General features: G+C 40.8%; 1 protein-coding gene across 1 annotated transcript; it reads left to right on the forward strand.

The window, feature by feature from the left end:
- The first annotated feature begins 598 nt into the window (after window positions 1–598).
- On the forward strand, window positions 599–20,554 carry si:dkey-183c6.8 (protein O-GlcNAcase). Its single transcript, XM_051429123.1, has 17 exons — window positions 599–805; window positions 3,076–3,127; window positions 6,232–6,329; window positions 6,842–6,972; window positions 7,078–7,249; window positions 7,365–7,463; window positions 9,124–9,393; window positions 10,927–11,013; window positions 12,070–12,542; window positions 12,662–12,836; window positions 14,000–14,056; window positions 14,496–14,581; window positions 14,725–14,829; window positions 15,229–15,320; window positions 15,490–15,679; window positions 16,864–17,023; window positions 17,426–20,554. Exons 1-17 carry the CDS (start codon window positions 766–768, stop codon window positions 17,560–17,562), a joined length of 2,424 nt encoding a protein of 807 aa, XP_051285083.1. The 5' UTR covers window positions 599–765; the 3' UTR covers window positions 17,563–20,554.
- The last annotated feature ends 1 nt before the right edge of the window (window position 20,555 follows it).

The raw sequence follows: 20,555 nt of genomic DNA on the forward strand, positions 1-20,555 counted from the left end.
CACACCCCTTGAATATATGTATATGAATATATAATATAGCACAAAGATATTAAAGGGGAACAAAAAAAGTATAACAATATTTTGCTTTATAATTAAGATTAAGGGTTTCTGCTCTAGTCTGATAGCTTATGCATTTTAATTGTGAAAATGTGTTTTCTCTCTTTATGTCCATTAAACTATTAATAATATCCTTTTAGTGTTTTTATTTTGAGTTCTACTTTTCATGTTGTCTCTTAATTTTAGCAAATGTCATTGTTTCATTCTGCAGTTGTATTGTAAAGGAACATAACCTCGTTTAGATAGCCTACATGCAATAGCCTACAAATGATGTTTTTTGTATTATATTATATTATAATATATTAAACCATAACAATAAACAGTATGTCAATAACTGTAACCGCAGATTAAAATAGCATACGTTTGCCTTTATTATAATTATATATACGGTATAAAACATGAATAAAAACTAATCCACCAAAAAAACGACCCCCTTTATTGCAGGGTCACTTTTGTTATTAGTTGTTTTTGTTTTCATGAGCTTCAAGGGCTTGAAAGCGGGAGCTTCCGCTGAGCCCCTGAACGCAACACGAGAGCCCCAGCGACGTGGAGAGGAGGAGAGGGGAGAGGAGGAGGTGGAGGCAGATCGAGGAGAAGCATGAAGAATATCCCCGGTACCTAAGCTGTCAGACGGGGAGAGCATCTCGTCTTCCCTCGCTCTTAAGGGGCCGACTGGAAGCGGAGGGAGGCAGCGGGGCCGAGGACAGGATGGAGGAGAAGAAGCAGTTTCTTTGCGGGGTGGTGGAAGGTAAGAGCGGCCGACTTCAGAACTGACCTCCTGTAAGATCATGTGATTTTTTTTCTTACCTCAGGGGTTGGGGGGGGGGGTGTCTTTGAATAGCCCACCGTTTGACCTAGATTTCAGCATTGTTTTGTCACTCACTGTAGGTGAAGGGGGGCGTGGGAGTGGTACTATGAACACAGACGTAGGTAGGATGTTAGGGGTCTTCATCAGATGATGGTGTGCTGGTGATCAGCCAGGCTCGGAGTGGAGATCAAAGAGCAGGCGGTGAAAAGCGTTCAGTAATGTCTGGTTCAAAGGCTGCAGCGTGAGGGAAGGAAATACTCCCGATAATGGATGAAGATGATAATATTAATGTGATGATTATGGTGGTAATGGAGGAAATGAAGACAATGTGATGATGCTGATAATGGCAATAATAGTGAAGGTGAACTTGATGATGAGGAGGGTAATTGCTACTGATGATGTTTGTTGGGATGATGTGACAGTGGGGGTGATGGTGGGGAGGCTGTGACCGAGGATGTGAGGGGGGAATGATGATGGTAATGGGATGGTAATGATAAAGGGATGATGAAAGAAAGCAATGAAGGAGAGGACAATATGAGGGCCTCAATGAAAAAGAAAAAAATTCCAGTGAAGATACAGGTTGTAGAAACAGGTTATGACAATGACAAAGCAGGATACAGACTAATTACTGCCGAGGATTGCAAAGAAGAACTTGATAATAATAATGGCAGAAGAAGTGTCCCCCCTACTCACCCACTCGCCCTCACAACCACACACACACACACACACACACACACACACACACAATGTGAAGAAATCATGCTGCAAATATTTATCTTTAAATGTTTCGTTTTGTCTGATCACCAGTCAGAAAGCCTTAAATATCTAAATTCACAGTGATATAAAACAGAGAAATGCAACAAATCCCCATGTGTCTAAGAAGGTGGAACCAGCAAATATTTGCCATTACTTATTATTAAATTACTTAAAAGATTATTGATTGATTATTAAAATCGTTGCCAATTCATTTCTGTCAAATGACTAATTATTTCAGCACTGGTCTGTTTGTCTACTCGCTCTGCAATTCTCAGCTAGTGTGGTTTCACAGCCCTTTGGGATGGGCTTATTTTGGAAATTCATATCGCAATGATAATAAAAGTATGACACATCATGTAGCTCTAGCAAACACACACACACACACACACACCACACACACACACACACACACACACACACCTTATTACTTTTTGGAACCTCTTAAACCTGTGTGTTTCTCAGTCCCATGTGGTGGAATCCAACAGAGTTAGTAATTGGGTCTGGCTTAGTGGGGAGCACTCCACATGAAAACACACACATGCAGACTCATGCACACAGGTACATGTGTCACGCACATGCACACTGAAATTCACTCTCCCTACGGCCATGCAGGGGAAAGCAGACTGGATTTTTAGTGGATCCGATTTACTTCTCACTATGACCCACTTACCGTACACACACAGACACACATGCACACATACCTACACACACACACACACACACACACACACACACACACACACACACACACACACACACATACGCACACACATACGCACACACACAAACACACATTGCAGACCTATTCAAAAACACAAAGGAAGGAGAGGGACACTGGAGATGCTCCCATTTCTAAAAATAGAAAATGTGATGGAGAGTGTAGCTGGAGATAAATTATGCCTCTGCCAAACACAGAGGGGATGTGACGAAGTAGTCAGTGGGAGAACTCACATCCTTTGTGTGCCCATACAGTACTGCAGCTGTAATGCTAATAGTGTCCAGTATCTGAGAACTAACTGATTTGTGATTAATTGCTGCAGAGCTGAACTAAAAACATACGAGTATCGTATGATAAACATAGTGCATATGCATACAGTATGTCTGTTTGAATATAAAATGTGGGAAATAACATCTGCTGTAACTGAAAAGACATTAACATTTTTTTTTTATCAGAAACACCACAGTTTGTTATTTACTGATCAATAAGGAAAAAAAATGAATTGAATAGAAATTTAAAAGAAAGAAGTGTAATATATCCAAAAAGATTTCCACAATCCATTAAAACCTATAATAGTAAACAGATCAGTAATAGAATTGACTCCCCTGCATGGCCTTGTGGAATGAAACAGTACTCTACAGTAGGTGTTTCATTCTGCCAGTGATCATGTATATCTGAAGGTGTGGATTTATAGTGGCATTTGTGCACTCGTTTCATTTTTATATTTCCTCTGCAGGTTTCTATGGGAGGCCGTGGTCTATGGATCAGAGGAAAGTCCTCTTCCAGTGGTAAGTCTGCCAGCGCTCTTTAAACAAGCTAGTAAACTGTAATGAACCTGGTGTCTGCAAGCTTGCATGTGCTGCCCTGTATGTACATAGGTACAGGTGTCACATATGTTGTGTTGACCCGGTCAGAGTGGGGAGGTTTTTGTGTTGTTGTTGTTCTTCACATGAACAGCGTCAGCTCAGGAACTACTGACCTGACGCCTGTTGGCTGAACCCAGTTGCACGCCTCTATTTCAGTGCCAGGACGACCTGAGAGAAATCAGTGATGCAGAATGAGTCCATAGCAAAGGACAGGCTCATCCTCCGTCCTGAGGCTCAGCCATGGGTGGCAGGAGGAGAGGGGGGCAGATACTGCTTTCTCTTACAGTGGAAGGATAGAGAAAGAGGATCAAAGATTGGCTGCGGATCATTTGGTTCCATACATATGGTTTTCAGCCAAACTAGGGATGGTAGGAATGGGTCAGGTTTGGTCCTGGATGGGTTGCCGTGGCATTTTGTACAGTTTCATTTATTTATTCATATTTTAAAGGTTTGTAGAATTGTGATGCATCTAGCTGCATCAAACCCTTTTCCACTTTTCCAGCTCCTTTAGCTGCTTCTTTACATAAATTAAAGCCAGCAATTCAGTTAAACATCAGCTTTTCAACATCCACCATTCACACCTCCTCTAGTTTCTATTTGTATTTCTACTGTATTAAGTTTTGTCTCAGCTGCCCTTTGTATTTAGTGCTAATTAGCAAATGTTAACACACTAAACTAAGGTAAACATGGTAAACATTAATGCTAGTAGGGATGTATGATGATTATTGGGGCCAATATTGTCTGATAATGGGGAATTTATATTATTATGTATTATTCTGATAATTTAATTATACCCAATAAATGATCAATTGATAATAGTAATAATTATTGTTTGATAGGCTTTAAACACCAAAGCATGTTTGTGAAGTTTTTTGATGTACTTTACTGGAAAACAAAAAATAAATAAATAATAAATACATTTAAAGATACAGAACTGTTTGTTTTTGTTGTGTTAACAATAGTGATATCAGTCAGATTTAGAGCTAACTGGAATACTAATCATACTTGCTCACTACATTTTAGCCTTTCTCGCCTTTAGATGTATCCTCTTCACCTTTACAGAGGGGAGATTTTTCTGTGCCCATGGCTCCTTATTTAGCAACATATTTTTCCACATAGAGACTTTCACACCAGGGAGCTGCTGAGCACAACCACAGTTGTTGGCCACAGTGTGTGGAGTGATAGTGCCATAACAGGCTCTCTTTTGCAAGCATTGTGACAACATAAACACTGTAGACAAAAGCCATTCAAACCAGATAAAATCAACAATCAAGATTATCAAATGGTCTATATAGTATGAGTGGCCTGAGAGACAGTAATCCAATATCAGGGCAGCAGGATAATGAGCCGAGACTCTTTGAATCTTGACAAGACAAAATCAAGGCGGCAGCCCCTTATTGAGACTGCCACAACAGTTTCATCAGCTCACAAAGAAACACAAGCTCTTTGAATTCTGCATGAATTACAGTAAAAGATCATTTCAAATCACAAAAAACAAACAGTCAAGGCGCCATTTAAGGCATTGGTATATTCCTGAAAATGAAAACACACAGATAATGGGACAACAGTGTGTTAAATATGAAATAATAAAGGGTAGGTGGTATTCCCTTCTCATGTACAGTCACTGTCTATGTATATGTATATGTAGTTAGTAATTCTTGATGACACACTGATTTTGCAAATGAGTGGAACAGCCAATAGTGATTGTCGACTACATCCCTGGAGGTTAGTTGTTCCCTCTGCTCTCTGCTTTCCACTGCTCTTAAATACAGACCAAATCATTATAGCATACTGTCAGTAACCATGACCGCCTCACTATAATGTGTCCCTAAACCTCTATTTGGGTGATTTATGCTTTATGATGCATGAAGTCTAGAGATGTGGCAACTGGCGAACAATGTTTATTTGAACTGCAGGCTATCACTGCGTTATGAAGAGACTATATGGATGAATTTGACTTCCAAAACTTCATCAGTGTAGCAGCATCTGAGTGTGTGGGCTCCAGGTTTATTTATAGATCAGCTTTTAGACTCAAGTGTGGGGTGCAGGCAAAATTCATACACTGAGTGTTGCATAAGTTTGGCAGTGCAGGGCTGCGAACGTGTGTACAGTAAGTGAGTGCGTGCGATTGTGTGCTCGAGGGAGGTAGGTTGCAGCTTTGTGGAGGTGACTTACACACCATCTGTCCAGGAAATGAAGCCGGGAGAGAATGAGAAAATAGTCCACCCACAAATGACAAGCATGACAAGAGCTGGTCCATGTCCAGAAACAGAGAGAGAGAAAGAGCAATATTTATGCTTTTGTGTATATGTGTGTTTCTGGGATGCAGATATTGTTTCACTCCTAGTACTATGCTCTATTTATAATTCAGGAGGTTATTTCCTGTAACTGAGGTGGCCATGGAGCCCCACAATCAATACAGTGGACCTGTTTTCTGGCTGCTTGTTGTTTTTGTTTTTCTTCTCAGCAGCTCATGTCTCTCTCTAGGGCTCCTTCAGTACATGACAGAGATAAAGCTATGGCTTTAAACTGTGGAAAAGGCAGATAAAATATACTGTATATAACAGATAAATATACAAAGTAATATATGTTATTATCAAAGCAATTGAAAAGTGTTTTGAAGAGATTTTGCACCCCAGAAAGTTTTCTACTAGAATATAAAGAATAAACCCTAATGAATTATATTACATATTGAGTAAAATAGCAACTACAGTTAAAATGAATAAAAACTCTTAAACCTTTATTAGACCTGCTTTTATATTATAATTTGTAAAAAAAGTGAAAAAGTGCTTGAATAAAAAAAAAGGTAAATGCATAAATATTTTGCAATCTTAATTGTAACATAGTATAAAATACACATTGACTTTCCCATCACCACTGGGATTTGTTTTTCTGCAATAATTTTAGACAGCTGCTTTAAGTGAGTGTCTGCTGCAGACTTACAAAATTAATTAAATTAGTTAAACCTGCACTTCAGTAACATTTTCCCTCCCCATGTCTCCTCTGTCCATGTCTCCCTGTGCCAGGATGCAGCATTGGGGGTTGAACACGTACCTGTACGGCCCAAAGGACGACCTAAAACACAGACTGTTGTGGAGAGAAGTCTATTCTCCTGAAGAGGAAGGTAAGAACATCCTATTCATCCATCTGTCAATCTATCTATTCAACATTCATCTCACCTGGTAGAGCTGGCGACCCATGTACCAAGACTGAGTCCTTACTGCAGCAACCCAGGATTCAAATCTGACCTGTGGGTGTCATCCCCTGTCTCCTCCCCTTTCCTGCCACTATCAGTTAAAATGGCAATATAAAATATGTGGGAGTAAAGGAAGTGATATCACACCTCTGTAGCCCCTTCCTCATTACATTAGACACTACTAGCATAACACACCTAAATCTCTTTGTTGCATTGTGTTTTGGAAAGGAAGAAACATGCATGGATTAAAAGAGAAAATATCTCTGGTTCTGTCTATCATGAGTCCGGCGATGTTATAGGAGTGCAATGCTAAAGTACTCTCATAGGATTTTATGATTTGAGACTCCCAAAGACTTCTGTAATTGTAAACACTGGCCTTTGTGTCTCTTTTCATCTCGCTTTAAATTCAAGATTTTTCCTTCCCCTCCTCCTCCTCTCAGGTCAGTTACGCACTCTCATAGCGGAGGCCCAGTCGAGAGGCCTGAAGTTTGTCTACGCCCTCTCTCCTGGTCAGGACATTGTCTTCTCTTCTTCCTGTGACCTCACACTACTCAAACGCAAGCTGAGACAGGTATAGGACACAATTTTTTAATAAATACTACAGGAATTTAACTTTTTCTGATTTGAGCTTCTGTTTACTTTTCTCTTTCATACACAACCTCATCTCTCTCTCCAGGTATCAGACCTGGGTTGCCAGGCATTTGCCATTCTGTTTGACGACATCGATCACTCCATGTGTCAGGCCGACAGCGAGGCCTTCTCTTCATTCGCCCATGCTCAGGTCACTGTAACCAATGAGATCTATCGGTTCTTGGGGGAACCTCCTGTCTTCCTATTCTGCCCTACAGGTAGGAGTGCTGAACTGAATTGAACTGGAGTGTTGAACCTAGTAAAATTTGACGTGCAGTGTTTACTGCCTGTACATGAAGCTTGATGATGAAATCTCTGTCTTTCTCCCTGTAGAGTATTGTGGTTCTCTGTGTTCTCCCAGTATATCAAAGTCTCCCTACCTGCAGACTATTGGAGAGGACCTGCTGCCTGACATAACAGTGGTATGGACAGGTGAGACATATACACAAGTCAGCATAAATATTAAAGTTTAACTGATGAAGTCATTGATTTAAATGACTATAACTAATAAAACAACAAAAATGAAACTGTATTCTTTACTACACTGTATGATGTAGCTGTTGACATAAGCAACAGTCTTTAAACTTACTGTTATTAGTTTTGAACTGGTTATGAGTTTAATACTGATGCCTCTATATACCTACATTAACAAAGACTATTTCTTTATAGTATTCTTTATGCCTGCCATAGGGTCAGATTTGGTCGGATTCTCCTTGAAATAAATGAAGCCAGAATCAACACAAAATGAAAGTTCCTTATAGGGGCTTTAAGTACAGTTTCTTGTTTCTTGTTTTTTTGGCCTCATTAGCTGACCTGCAATGTCTCCCTTAGTAACAGCACACACGCACGGGCAAAACACAGCTTGGCATGCACACATGCAAATAAGTGCAGGCACAAATCCACACTAAACATTCTCCAAAGATGATTTAGGTGCACATCCACCCACATACATATGGAAGTACAATAGAAAGACACACGTACACACTTTATCGCCTCCTCTCTCATCTATTTCAGTTTTTGAATTTCGAATCGTTAATTATACATTGTGAGCTAAAGCTTTTATGCTTGCTTTTCACTTTCCCTTGTCAACATAGACGGGGTAGGAAAAGCAGACCTGCCTGAGCACTTACCTTTCAACCCTCACTCACTCTTGAGCCATACCTGAAGGCGTTTTTGCAAGTGATGATTACGTGATCAAAAAAATGCTACCTGAAAAGTACAGAGTAAATTGCGAGTCCTATGAAGCTCAGGCATGAGTCACAACTATGTTATCCTTTTTGACTTGTGATATGTGTCAAAATTAAGTTGAGAGGAAAATATATCACGCTGCAAATTTAGTGCCTAATTTGGTCCCCTAGTTTGCAAACTTTTGTGATGGACTGTCTGCTTTTCAGTGTATGAAATTGACAGGGACAGTAACAGAGATGTTGTGGTTTGTTTGTGTGCTGGAACATAGGTGACACCTGACCTAATTTGGATTAGAAAAACAAATACTTCCAGTAAAAAGACAAAGACAGCTCAGCGTGCAAAATATGCCACAAAGCTATTGAAGAAAAAATTAGCTGCAAAAGGGTCACAATGTCATGAACATAAGCATCTTGTGATACCTGCTTGTCGACCTATTCGGAAAAAACGTTTGTCTCCTGGAGCACCAAGTTTATCTTGTTTTGTACCATTCTGTCCTCATAATCGTCCTGTTTTCTCGTTTAGGTATGTGGACATCTACGCATGTGAGCTACAGTAGACACTTAAAGCATGGTTAACTGATGGTTATCTGTTTTAACATCCTTCCATGCAGCAGCCTGGGTTCTTGTGGTTCTTGTGGCACTTTGATGCTTGTTGTCGCCTCTCTCTCCAAAAAGAAAAAAAAAAGAAAAAGAAATAACTATTCTTTCTTTTGTAAGAGAACCAACATTGAAGGTGCAACTCCAAAGTTCAAATACACTGATTGGTCTGAAAGTGCCTCAGAAATAGAGAGAACAACCTATTCCTTTCAGTCTCTTGTTTTCTCCCTCAGATTTGGATGTGGCAAAGTCTGTTTTTCAAACCTTTAAGCTTCCCTTCGTCACCCCTTTCCCTTCACACTCCACAGGCAGTAAGGTCATCTCCAGGAAACTGTCTGTAGACTGCCTGGCTGAGGTGGAGTCTGTCCTCCAGCGCCCCCCGCTCATCTGGGACAATCTGCACGCTAATGACTATGACTCCAGACGTCTCTTTCTGGGGCCATTTAAGGGCCGAGAGCCTCAGCTGAGGAGCAACCTCAGAGGCCTGTTACTCAACCCGAACTGCGAGTTTGAAGCCAACTACATCCCTCTCCATACGCTGGGAAGCTGGTACAGAGCTGGAAAGGAGGAGAGGAAAGGTGAGGGGATCGGCGGAGGGAAGGACAGAAAGGCAAAAGGATTAATGAGCAGTTGGAAGGAAGAAGTGATGAGACATGTCCCCAGTTAATAAACTAATATTGGCTCTGCCAGACCAGAGCCATGTACAGTCTCATTGCTTCCTGAAGAAATGTTTAATAAGACAGCGTTGCTTGGCAACTAACACAATATTAACCACCAGGCAGAAATGTTGCCTGATATTACTTAACAACTCAATTAACTTAAGAATTAAAGCTCCATCCTTTGTCCTGGTTGAATATTTTCTGTAAATTTTAAGCTATGGTTGCACAGAATTAAAATATTTACCCAATTCTGAGTTGCATAATTCACCAGTTCCATTAATATTCATTTACTCTCACAGCAAAGAGATCATAGCTTTCAGATTAATTTAGTCTATTTCACACAAAGTGCATACAGTCCTGCTATTTTGTATGTGAGGTATTCAGTAAGATTTGACATTTGGTTCATATTGGTTGCATTTAATTTACTTTAGTATAGATGAGAATACCAGCAGAGAAAGAAAGAGTTAACAAGGGAGTTGGATGGAAAACTGCTGGAGAGAGAACCACTGTAGCGTGAGATGTTCTAAGGACCGAGCGGGGAGAGGTGGTGATGGAGGAATAATTGTGTGGCGTGATGAAGGAAGAAATGAAAAGAGAGGAAGGTCCCTCGGTGGAGGAGAAACAAGGCGGAGGGCTTTAAGGGGTGGGGGGATGAGAAGAGAGATGAAGGGCAGGCTGAAGCCTGTGATGTGGATGGAAATGGATGAAGAATTTTAATGGCAGCATTAAACGGGTGGGGGGCGCGGTAGTGTGTGAAATAAGTACTGGCTTCAGTCTTTTCGTGTGAGAGGGATTGACTAAAAATTATAAAAAAAACAGGGTCTACTTTCTGGAGTTTAGATTAGACATGTAAAAGTATTTTCAGGTTTAGCATTTAAGCATTGAGCTGAAGTTGACCTTGTTATGCTAGTTAGTTAATTAGACTTGTCTATGATTTAAAATGTGTCATATGTAACACTCAACACTGCAAAACAGAATTTGTTGACATAGTGTGCATTTCTGGGACATGACATAATGCAGATTGCAGTATCTCCAGTACAGTAGAGAAGGGGTTCTCAACCTTTTTGGTGTCAAGTACTCCCAAGTAGATACACATTAGGATGCAGAACTGTAGTTGATAAGATGTAGCCTCAGGGATCGTCTGATAAGATTTAGTCGACTGTCTATACTGTCGATTGGCAGATTAACAGTGAAGAGTGTGAAACCTCTGAACACAATAGTCATTTTTATGCATTGAGCAAACTTCTAGCCAATGAAATAATTGTGAAATTAGAATATTCCAGCTTTATGCAATTTGTGTAGATGTGTATGCACCAAAACATGTCCAACTAGAATGCAATGAACACCACAGACTGATTATGTTAAGGAATTTGAGAGCGGTTTTCTGCCCTGTATATTGTGTGAATATGAGTAATTTAGTACCCTCATAGTAACACAATATGTTTGCTCTAGATGAGGAGTGTGAATACTGTCCCGATAGAGCTCTGTCTGCTGCACTACACGACTGGATGGAAGAACTCAACCAACCACTACAAGCAGGTAAACATTAACATTACAAGAGGTGTGCCCAATAGCATAATTAGGATCCTGGCATATTGGTATGCTAACCAGAGCATGCAGGTCAAGTGGGGGAATGCAGTCTCTACACCATTTGGCGTGGGTAATGGGGTTCGTCAGGGGGGTTACTCTCACCTGCCCTTTTTAATATTTATATGAATGATTTATCTGACTAACTAAGAGCCAGTAAAACAGGATGCATGGTTGGCAACACCCTGGTAAACTACCTTATGTATGCTGATGATTTAGCTATCTTTTTCCTAGCAGTGCTGGGTTTCAAGAGATGCTGAACATATGTACTGAGTATGGTGTCAAATTTGATGTTAAATACAATAGCAAAAAGAGTGTTGTTCTGATCTGTAAAACAAAAGGAGATAAGGATTTAAACTTTCCATCTTTTTACCTGGCAGGGCAAGTTTTAACTGTAGGTAATAAAACTAAATATTTAGGACACATCATCACAGATCAAATGTGTGATGATGATGACATCTATAGGCAGCGCCGTATGTTATATGCACAAGCTAACATGCTGGTTAGGAAATTCCACTGGTGCTCAGATAAAGTTAAGATAAGCTTGTTTAAAGCATATTGTACTCCTCTGTATATTGCCCCTTATGGACCAAGTTTAAAAAGTCTAGCATCCAGAAGCTCCAAATTGCCTATAATTTGCGTATACTGCTTAAAAACCCAGGTGGAGCAGTGCAAGTGAACTATTTTGTAGGGTAGGAGTCAACACATTCCATGCACTGTTGAGAAACCTAATGCACAAATTTATTTGCAGATTGAATGGTTCATGTAACCTCATCATTATGCTGCTGTCAAACTCTGGTCTTTTGTTGTTTGTGTATGTGCCGTTGTTTGTATTGGTATGTGTATTTATTGGACCTTGAGTCTGGAAATAAAAGTTGATTGATTGATTGATTGATTATAATTTGGTGCTGTGCTTGCATATGTGTGTGCTGAGACCAGCATTAGACCAGACCCAAACACTTCAGCTGCTCTGTAACGCAATTATTTATTTTGTTTTAATAATTACAGGTCGGCAGAGCTCACGAGCAGACCAGCGTTCCTCTGCTCCAGCATCTCGCTGCAAGACTCCTGACAGAGCTGACTGCCCCTCCAGCTTGAGAGGAACCTCTGCCGTGGCCAAACTTCCTGTTTTCCCCCTCAACTCCAGCTCACCCCCATCATCACCCACTAAGGTCAAGGGGGAGAGGGAGGGACGAGAGGGGGAGAAGAAGAGGCCAAACCAGTCCGTTCAACCCAATCAGCCTCCAGGATCCAAGCCTTTGGCACATTCAGGTGGGGGTAAGGGACAGAAGGCCCAGGGTCGGGGACTGTGTGGTGGGAAGGGTCTCCTCAGTGAGTCGCAGGTGCGGCTGCTGGTTGGTCTTCATTATCTACCCCACGAGCATGGCCTGTCAGCCCAGAAACTGCTGCAGGACCTGACCTGGCTGAAAACAAACTGCCACCTGGTCAGCACTAACAGCAAGAAGGCACCGCCTCAGAAGGTTGGTCTGTGTTTTGTGTAGAGTTCTTGTTTGTGAAGTTTTAATTGGGGTTTTTGTTGATTGATAATTGTGAGTGATAAAAAGTGCATGACCTTTCGTACTTGGGTGCATATCCTCAGATTGATGAGTGGCGTGGCCGGGCCTCCAGGTTCATGTCCCTGTGTGAAGACATAGCACAGCTCCACTGCAGTGTGGTGGGCGGAGCCAACAGAGCCGTGCTCTATGACCTTTACCCTTATGTGTGGGACCTGAGGAACATGGCGCTGGTGGCAAAAGCCTTCATATGCTGGCTGGGTGAGTATAAAGAGAAATGGAAGCAGGAAAGTATGTAAATACAGAATAATAACATGTGTTTTACTTTACTGCACTACTGTATAATATGCTACTACTGTGTTATTGATACTACTACTGGGCCTTGCCCAACCCGGCGTGGAGATCTGATGATCTGCCTTTTTTCGATTTTGCATAGGCTTTTTACACCAGATGCCCTCCCTGCCCCAGTGACATGGGAACAATAATATACCAGCAATATGATAGCCTATTATACTTTGCTTATAATATAGTATGGTATTATCAAGTTTTAATTCAGTTCAGTTAAATTTGATTTGTATAGTGCCAAATCATAACAAAAGTTATCTTAGAAAACTTTTCATATATATAGCCGGTCTAGATTTTATTCATAAAAATATTTACAGAGACCCACTGCAAGACAGCAGCAGGATGATGAGTGATTCAAAATAAATTGAGCTAAATTGGCAGGTGCAGGTACAGGTAGGCAGGCGGGCAGGTAGACAGGTAGGTAAACATATACTGATCCAGGCAAAGCAAAAGTAAAAACATCTAACAAGGCAACAGGGGACAAAGCAACCAGGGACAGAACAACTAGGACGAACTGACACAGAAACAAGGGAACACAAAGACTAACCAAGACACACAGGTGTAGGGGGGAGGACGAGTCACAGGAAAAAATAATCAGGGACGGACAATCTAAACTGGAGAGAACAGACAGGAAGTGAAAGTTAAGGAAGACACAAGAGGAGAAGTTCACAAAATAAAACAGGAAATAAGAGTCAGAGATGCACAGTATTATAGCACTATAATATAATATATTACCTAATATAATACCATACTATTCTATGCTATATAGCATACGATAACATAGCCTATAGTACGGTTGAGTATAGTATAGTACCACAGTATATACAGTACAGTACAATACAGTAGTAATGTATAGTATATCAGTATAGTATAGTGTAGTATGCTCTCTATTCTACCCTATAGACTAGCATAGCACAGTATAGTATAGTGCTGTAAAGCAATGGTATGTTATGCGATACTACTCAATGATACTGCATATAGTATAGTATAGTATAGTATACCAGTAGTATCCTATGCTATAATAATATAATATAATACATATTATAATCTAACCCCACTCACTCATCTATCTCACTCAGATGGACGAGTGTTGAGTGACAGCTCCACCCTGGGCACCTGGAAGAACTGCTTCCACTGTGAGTAGGCATGAACTTTGAACTCTTGGTCTCCATATCTATGCCTGAAATAACAAACTACAAGTAACCACTGCTTCACAAACCATTATTATCAAAATTAAAATCAGTCTGACAATGTTCTATTAACCCAACATCCAGTAGCTATAACTCAGCTGTAGCTTCGTGCAGCTCAGCAGATAAGGGTGCACTGAGGACTGAACCAGCAGTCATGCTTCAAATATTTATGGCACTAGCATAAAAATGAAGTAGTTAATTTCAGCCAACATCTCTTGAGGAGCTGTAATGCTGTAAAACACTAAACTTTTATGCTGGCATGAATATTTAAAAGCTGATTTAACTGTGCGATCAGTTTCCATCTGCACTGACATGTTTCCTGGCATTCCATTGGCCCTCACATCACAATGTCACCGGACTGACATTTGGTTCTTGTCTGTGGTAGGGTGTGGAAAGTCCACAGGGGCGGACCTACTGGGAATGGAGTCAGAGCCATGGGTGTTCAAAGGGGGCGTGTCTGGGGAGGTGCAGGTATAACATTTTCCATAGATTTTGTGAATTACTCCTCTTGTTCTGTTATTGTGCCTGCTTGTGTTCTTAAATTCATAATAATATGTACTGTTGAAGTTCAATATGCTTATAACTGCCTACGTGTGTGTTTTTTACGTGTGTAGATGCTTCTCCCAATAGGCAGCAGCAATGATCTCTTCACTCATCCTCCTCCTCTCTTCCCTACCTCTCGTCTCTATAACATCAGGCCCTACCACGGCAAGGACAAGGTGAGAAGTCACACCCACATGTTCCTGTTGCACACGTGATGCCAGGATAATGGTCATTCAAAGAACTGCAGTTTTTATTACTTTATTAATGTATACTGTTGAATTCATTCACCAGACACTTCCTTGTCACCAAACCAGGAAGGAGGAAGATTTTTAGGCTTTAGACACTCTGACATAGTGTTGGAAAGTTGTGGGAAATGTATGGACTTTTCAGTCAGACCACAGTAGGAAGCTTTTATGGGGAAATGCTGCGACATTATACAAAGTTTTTGAAGGATCCTGATTGTTCAGTCACCTGTCGATCTATAGTTCAACATATACACTCTGGTTTTGAGAAACATATGGCCTAATAGACTGGGGCACTACCATATCTCCAAACAATAATGATTTTGTGTGTAGGTGGAGTTGTATCGAATGGTTCGCCAACTCCACTTGAGGACTCAGGGTGGCCAAGAGTCCAGTACTGCTCACCCAGATGTCATAGGAGACAGGTGTGTGCTTGAGAGAGAGAGAGAGAGAGAGAGAGAGAGAGAGAGAGAGAGAGAGAGAGAGAGAGAGAGAAAGGAGATAGAGGAATTGTCTGCATTGCAAAACACTTCCACATTAATAATTTACCACGTTAGAATTCTATATTCACATATTTTCTTTTCGTTTCCGTAGATGTCTCGGACCGTGCCTGGCATTGTGCCCAGAGTACAGCTTCATCCTAGAGGATGAGCTGGGTGTGTGTGGCTGTGTCTTGGGCATCTTGGATGTTCGCTCCTTTGCCAAGCGGTGCCAGGTCAGCTGGATGCCCGCCATGAGGGACAAGTACCCATCCAAAGGGGGCAACACACATTCCAACACACAGGTGAATATGTCGAGTAGCAGTAAAGAATCACTAATAATGACTAACATTGATTATTCTGTCATTCTGAAGGGCACAGGACTGAAACCATGTTATAGACACACCCAACACACAGGTGAAATTATGCGCACAAATGTTTAGACATATCGGCACCTACAGTTACACCATCTGGATCGCTCTGTGACGGATTAATAACTCACTGGGAGGTGGGTGGCACACACAAACAAAGCAAATGACACACACATGCAGATTAACACTCACACAGACTGGACAGAAATGTAGCCACCACCTATAACATTCTTTCTCCACCTCTCCACGTTACTATGGGGTTCTAGTTTCCTCATCAGCAGTGCACCATGTTAATGTACAGAAATTGTGTTGCCAGGTGCTTGTAGTGCAACCATGACTTAACAGCAGGAATAGATGATAGTTATGGTCGGGGTACGCATCAGTCAAGACTTTACTGATAAGACACGTTGAGCACAGGAGGCTCGGCTATAGTCTTGCTGTTGCCCACCATGACAAACAGTTGAGTGATCTTCGGCTAAGAGCCAAACAGAGCTGGTGGTGAGCAACGGGGACAGTCAGTCCTTGACATCTGTGGTGGATTCATCTGCCCACTCTGTGCGTCATGGTGCGCAGTCCTACTTTGGATGACTATCAGCCACACTGCAGGCACAGGTGTATGGAGGTCGAAGTTTTCCAGTTGAAGGATTTACTGTTAATCAAAGTTGAATTGGCCAAACAGTGTTTGAACGGTATCTGTTCCTGCTTTATTAGACATAGGAACAGAACACCAGTGTTTCATGCAATTAGTTATTATCCTAAGTTTATTGTTACTTTACTGTCTTAATATGTTTTATGACTCGAAAACTAGGTTGAGAAAACCTCCTCGCTAGCAAGCTGTGATTACAGCACAGACTCTGTTGAGGTTATAAGGCGTTGAATGTACGCTCAAAACAAATTTGGTGAAATCTGAATGCATGGTGATGACTAGTCTTCATACTGTCTGTTTGTTGCTGGGGTAATTTGAAAGTACCTTGGTCTAATGAGTTTGTACAAGGTGTAATCAGTCAAATATGGCCTTTTAGTAATATCTAGTAGCAGCTGTTGGAAACTACAACAACATAGAGCTGTTGACAAAAGACTTTGTCACATTGTGACAATGTCTCCGCTTTACTGTGTAGGACTTGATCCAGCTGATGGAGGAAGACCAGGGAGAGTACCCAGACTCTCTCCTCTACCACTTCCCCTCTCAGCTGCGACTGGACGCCCTGCCTGAGCTGGTGGACATCAGCGTCAGCCGTACCCTGCTCACCGCCCTTCTCACTGCACTCAAGGCCAACGGTAAGTATGTGTGTATGTGTGTGTGTGGAGGATTCTCTTAGAATTAGTTTAGCAGAAGAGCAGAAAAGAATTAAGCGTTGAACAGTGTCGTAACACCACTAACACACTCCATTAAAGTGAGCATGGGTCAAGTGTCAAGCTGCCTATAGATGTTTTCACACCATGAAGTTTAGTAGTCCTAAAACATTTATTTGCCTGACTGCCGGTAAGCTGCTGTTCACCCTGAATGTTGAAATCCTGCGTTTTTTAAATGTTTCTTGACAGGATACCTCAGACCACCTCTAGTTCTGTATGATTCATTGTTTTTTATATGAACCTCTGACTTTGGTTTTTTGCTTTTTTCTATGCAGCTGGAGAGTGAGACTCACATCTTTTATTTCTTTTGTGTGTGTGTGTGTGTAGGATCTCAGGGTGTGTTCTGTGAGGTGCAGCCGACAGACCGCCAGAGGCTGGAGTTCTTGACAAAACTGGGCTTCCTTGAGATCCTCAGGGGAGAAGCAAGGAGCAGAGAGGGAGTGGTTCTGGGGAGGCTGCTCTGAACATACACACACACACACACACACACACACACACACACACACACACACACACACACACACACACACACACACACACACACACACACACACACACACACACACACATAAATACACTTTGCACCCATACAGTAGACACAGAGGCACTTACACACACACACACACACACACAGAAAGATGTTAGAACAGCATGCTAAGCTTTGTAAAGAAGAAGGATCTGTAATCTCTCCGTCAAGAGAGAAAACCCTTTTTTTAAGGGACAATCCTGGATTCCTTTGAGTCTGTGTGGCAGTAATGGGGATGAACCCAGAGATTTCTGAGGGATTTACAAAATAAAAAATAAGCTTTGAGAGTTTAAACCTTCAGCAGAGCTGTGCTAATCTTTCTTGGATTCCACCCCTGGCTACAGATGACAAGATTTAGTCTAGGTAAGAGGAAATAAACAACAGAATAGTTTGAGATGGGAGCAGAGCAGTAGATCACAGCAGCTACAACATCTCCTCTGTGTCATTATCCACACATGTATTTTTTTTAAAGCAGCTATAATATCAATATATTACCAAAAACAGAGCTATAAGGAGAGTGAATATTGGACTTATATTTGCCAGGTGTCCAGAAACATGACTTGAAATGAATGATAATGTTGCTTTGTACCAGCTGGATGTGTAAGCAGGCAACTGTTTGCTACCATGTTCTCCATATCATCTATAAAAGGTGATAATATGCTAGTGATGTGTTTACAGTTTGTGCCCCAAGCGGCCAAGTGTACAGCACGATATATAACGTGGTACTCTTTAGAGCTTTAGAGGTGCTGGTAGGAGGAATTTGTTTCCTTTGGACAGAGCCAGACTAGCGTTCCCTCTCCTTATAGCATCATACTTGCCATACAGACAGAGTGGTATTGATCTTCTTGTCTAACTCTCAGCAAATAATGGCGTTTCCTTCCCTTAATGTCAGACTATTCCTTTAGGCTGACATAAAATGATCCCCTCCTGTACACAACCAGGGTTCAAGCTGCTACAGCTGATCTTGTACTCTGCTCCCTCTGCTTCGTTCATAAACGACATTTCTTCTTAAAAGTCAGGATGTTGTTTTCTAGCTGCTGTCCTGTCGGTTGACTAGAGGCTGCCAACACCAGACTGGACCCAGGCACAGCGTCACTGTTTACACTCGCTTAGATTAGATGAATGTTTACATGCATGAAGAACAAAACATTGTGTGACTGTTCGCAAAGTAGGATTACGTATATACTGACATAAACACAAACATAGGCTTATCATTTCAATGGAATGCTCTAACATGGCGACGTTAATGAAGATTTCTTTATTGAACTTTTCCTCAGCCGTTATAGCTATAAAGTCTTAGGAGAAAACATAGCAAAATGCAAGTGCATGCACGCTAAAATTCATTAGAAAAACTATTTATTTATTGACAGACATTACACACACACACACACACACACACATCTGAAGTTTACACTGGGTTCAATTGGATATAATAGATACCTCTCCCTAATTTTTTTGTCAGACACTGTAAACATCACCAGTGAGTATGTATGGTGTATGTGGCGGTACTTTGTACGTTTTATGTGTGTGTGTTTGCAAACATGGCAATTCAGACAGGTGTGTCATTCTGCTTTTATTCTGAACCACAATGAACACAGGCATACACAGAAATATACACGCACACACACACAGTCATGCTAACAGAAGCACAACAGCAGTCCTTATGACATCTTCAACTGAAAGTACGTAGAACTACGAATGTTCATTATTTTGTAACGCAGCTTAAAGACACACGTACTGTTTGTGCAAGTATTTATATTTCTTTTTTGTTATTTTCTTTTTATTATGCTTGATCAATCACAGACTGAGAGGCACTTTTGTGTGTTTCTAATTGTTACCAACCTCATCACCATTGTCTGTGAGGTAGTTCATGATAAAAACTATTTAGTCCCAGAACTGAAAATGATGTAGACAAAAAAAATCCTACAAGCACCGAGGTAGAAATGCATGATGCAAAGAAAAATGTTTAGAAAAGACGTTATTGTGTCCGAAAGCGTACGTACGAAAAAAGAAAATAATCTTTTTAAGATTTAATATGCTTTGATATTTTCTGACATTAGACTGGGCTGTGTGGTTTGTGTGTGAATGTGGACTTGTGTGTATGTTTGGGAATATAGATGTTGATTGGAAATGTACATTAAAATAATCTACACAGGCAACTTGAAGCACTGTGGAAAAAGTGTAATAATCAGTTCCTCCAGGAAGTTGCGATCGCAACATTTACTGCAAACTCAACCAATCCTTCTGAATTCTGCCCGACCTTGCATTTCTGTCCAGTAACAGCAATGTCACCAATCGCTGTAGTTTCCTGCGGGTTCCACCAATCATCACCAAACTACAAGCAATTATATTCCCACTGGAACAAGTTGCCATTGTTTTTTAATGAACTATACAAAATTAAATTACAACTATTTTTTCCAATTTTCATTTACCCCCACAAAAAAACCCAAAAAACATCGCAATTGTTTTTCAAAATCTGCTGTGAAATCAAGCCTTTTATGCCACAATCCCTACAAAGAAGGCTACATAATCCTGGAAGGACTGAATAATGAACCACAGCTGAACTCCTTCACTTTTTCATTGGAGAGAATTTAATAATAATAATAATAATAATAATAATAATAATAATAATAATAATAATGATAACAGTTGGCTGGCCTAAGCAGCTGATTCCAGAAACACATTGTCTGTCTGTACTCATTGTCCCACTGTCTGCCTGCACTAAGTCTGTTTTTACAATCAGTTCCAGTGGAGTGCTATGTAGTATGTCTATGCAGGGTAATGAAGGGGTTGAAAATAATTACTGTTCAATTCAGTCTGTGTTTTTATTGACAATAGCAGTTAAACTGTCATTTTAACAATGAATGATTTTATTGAACTGACTTGTTGATTTCATGGCAAATAAAATACGTTTTCTTTTTTCCTTTAAAC

Source organism: Dicentrarchus labrax, unplaced genomic scaffold (genome assembly GCF_905237075.1).
Source record: "Dicentrarchus labrax unplaced genomic scaffold, dlabrax2021, whole genome shotgun sequence".
NCBI classification, from domain to species: Eukaryota; Metazoa; Chordata; class Actinopteri; family Moronidae; genus Dicentrarchus; species Dicentrarchus labrax.

What these genes read in the sequence shown, in the direction of transcription:
- si:dkey-183c6.8 (XM_051429123.1), top strand. Translation starts at nt 766, where the DNA reads ATGGAGGAGAAGAAGCAGTTTCTTTGCGGGGTGGTGGAAG. An exon ending in AGGAAAGTCCTCTTCCAGTG is followed by an intron (nt 3,128 to 6,231) that starts GTAAGTCTGCCA and finishes TCCCTGTGCCAG; the next exon opens with GATGCAGCATTGGGGGTTGA. An exon ending in CTGGAAGAACTGCTTCCACT is followed by an intron (nt 14,057 to 14,495) that starts GTGAGTAGGCAT and finishes TGTCTGTGGTAG; the next exon opens with GGTGTGGAAAGTCCACAGGG.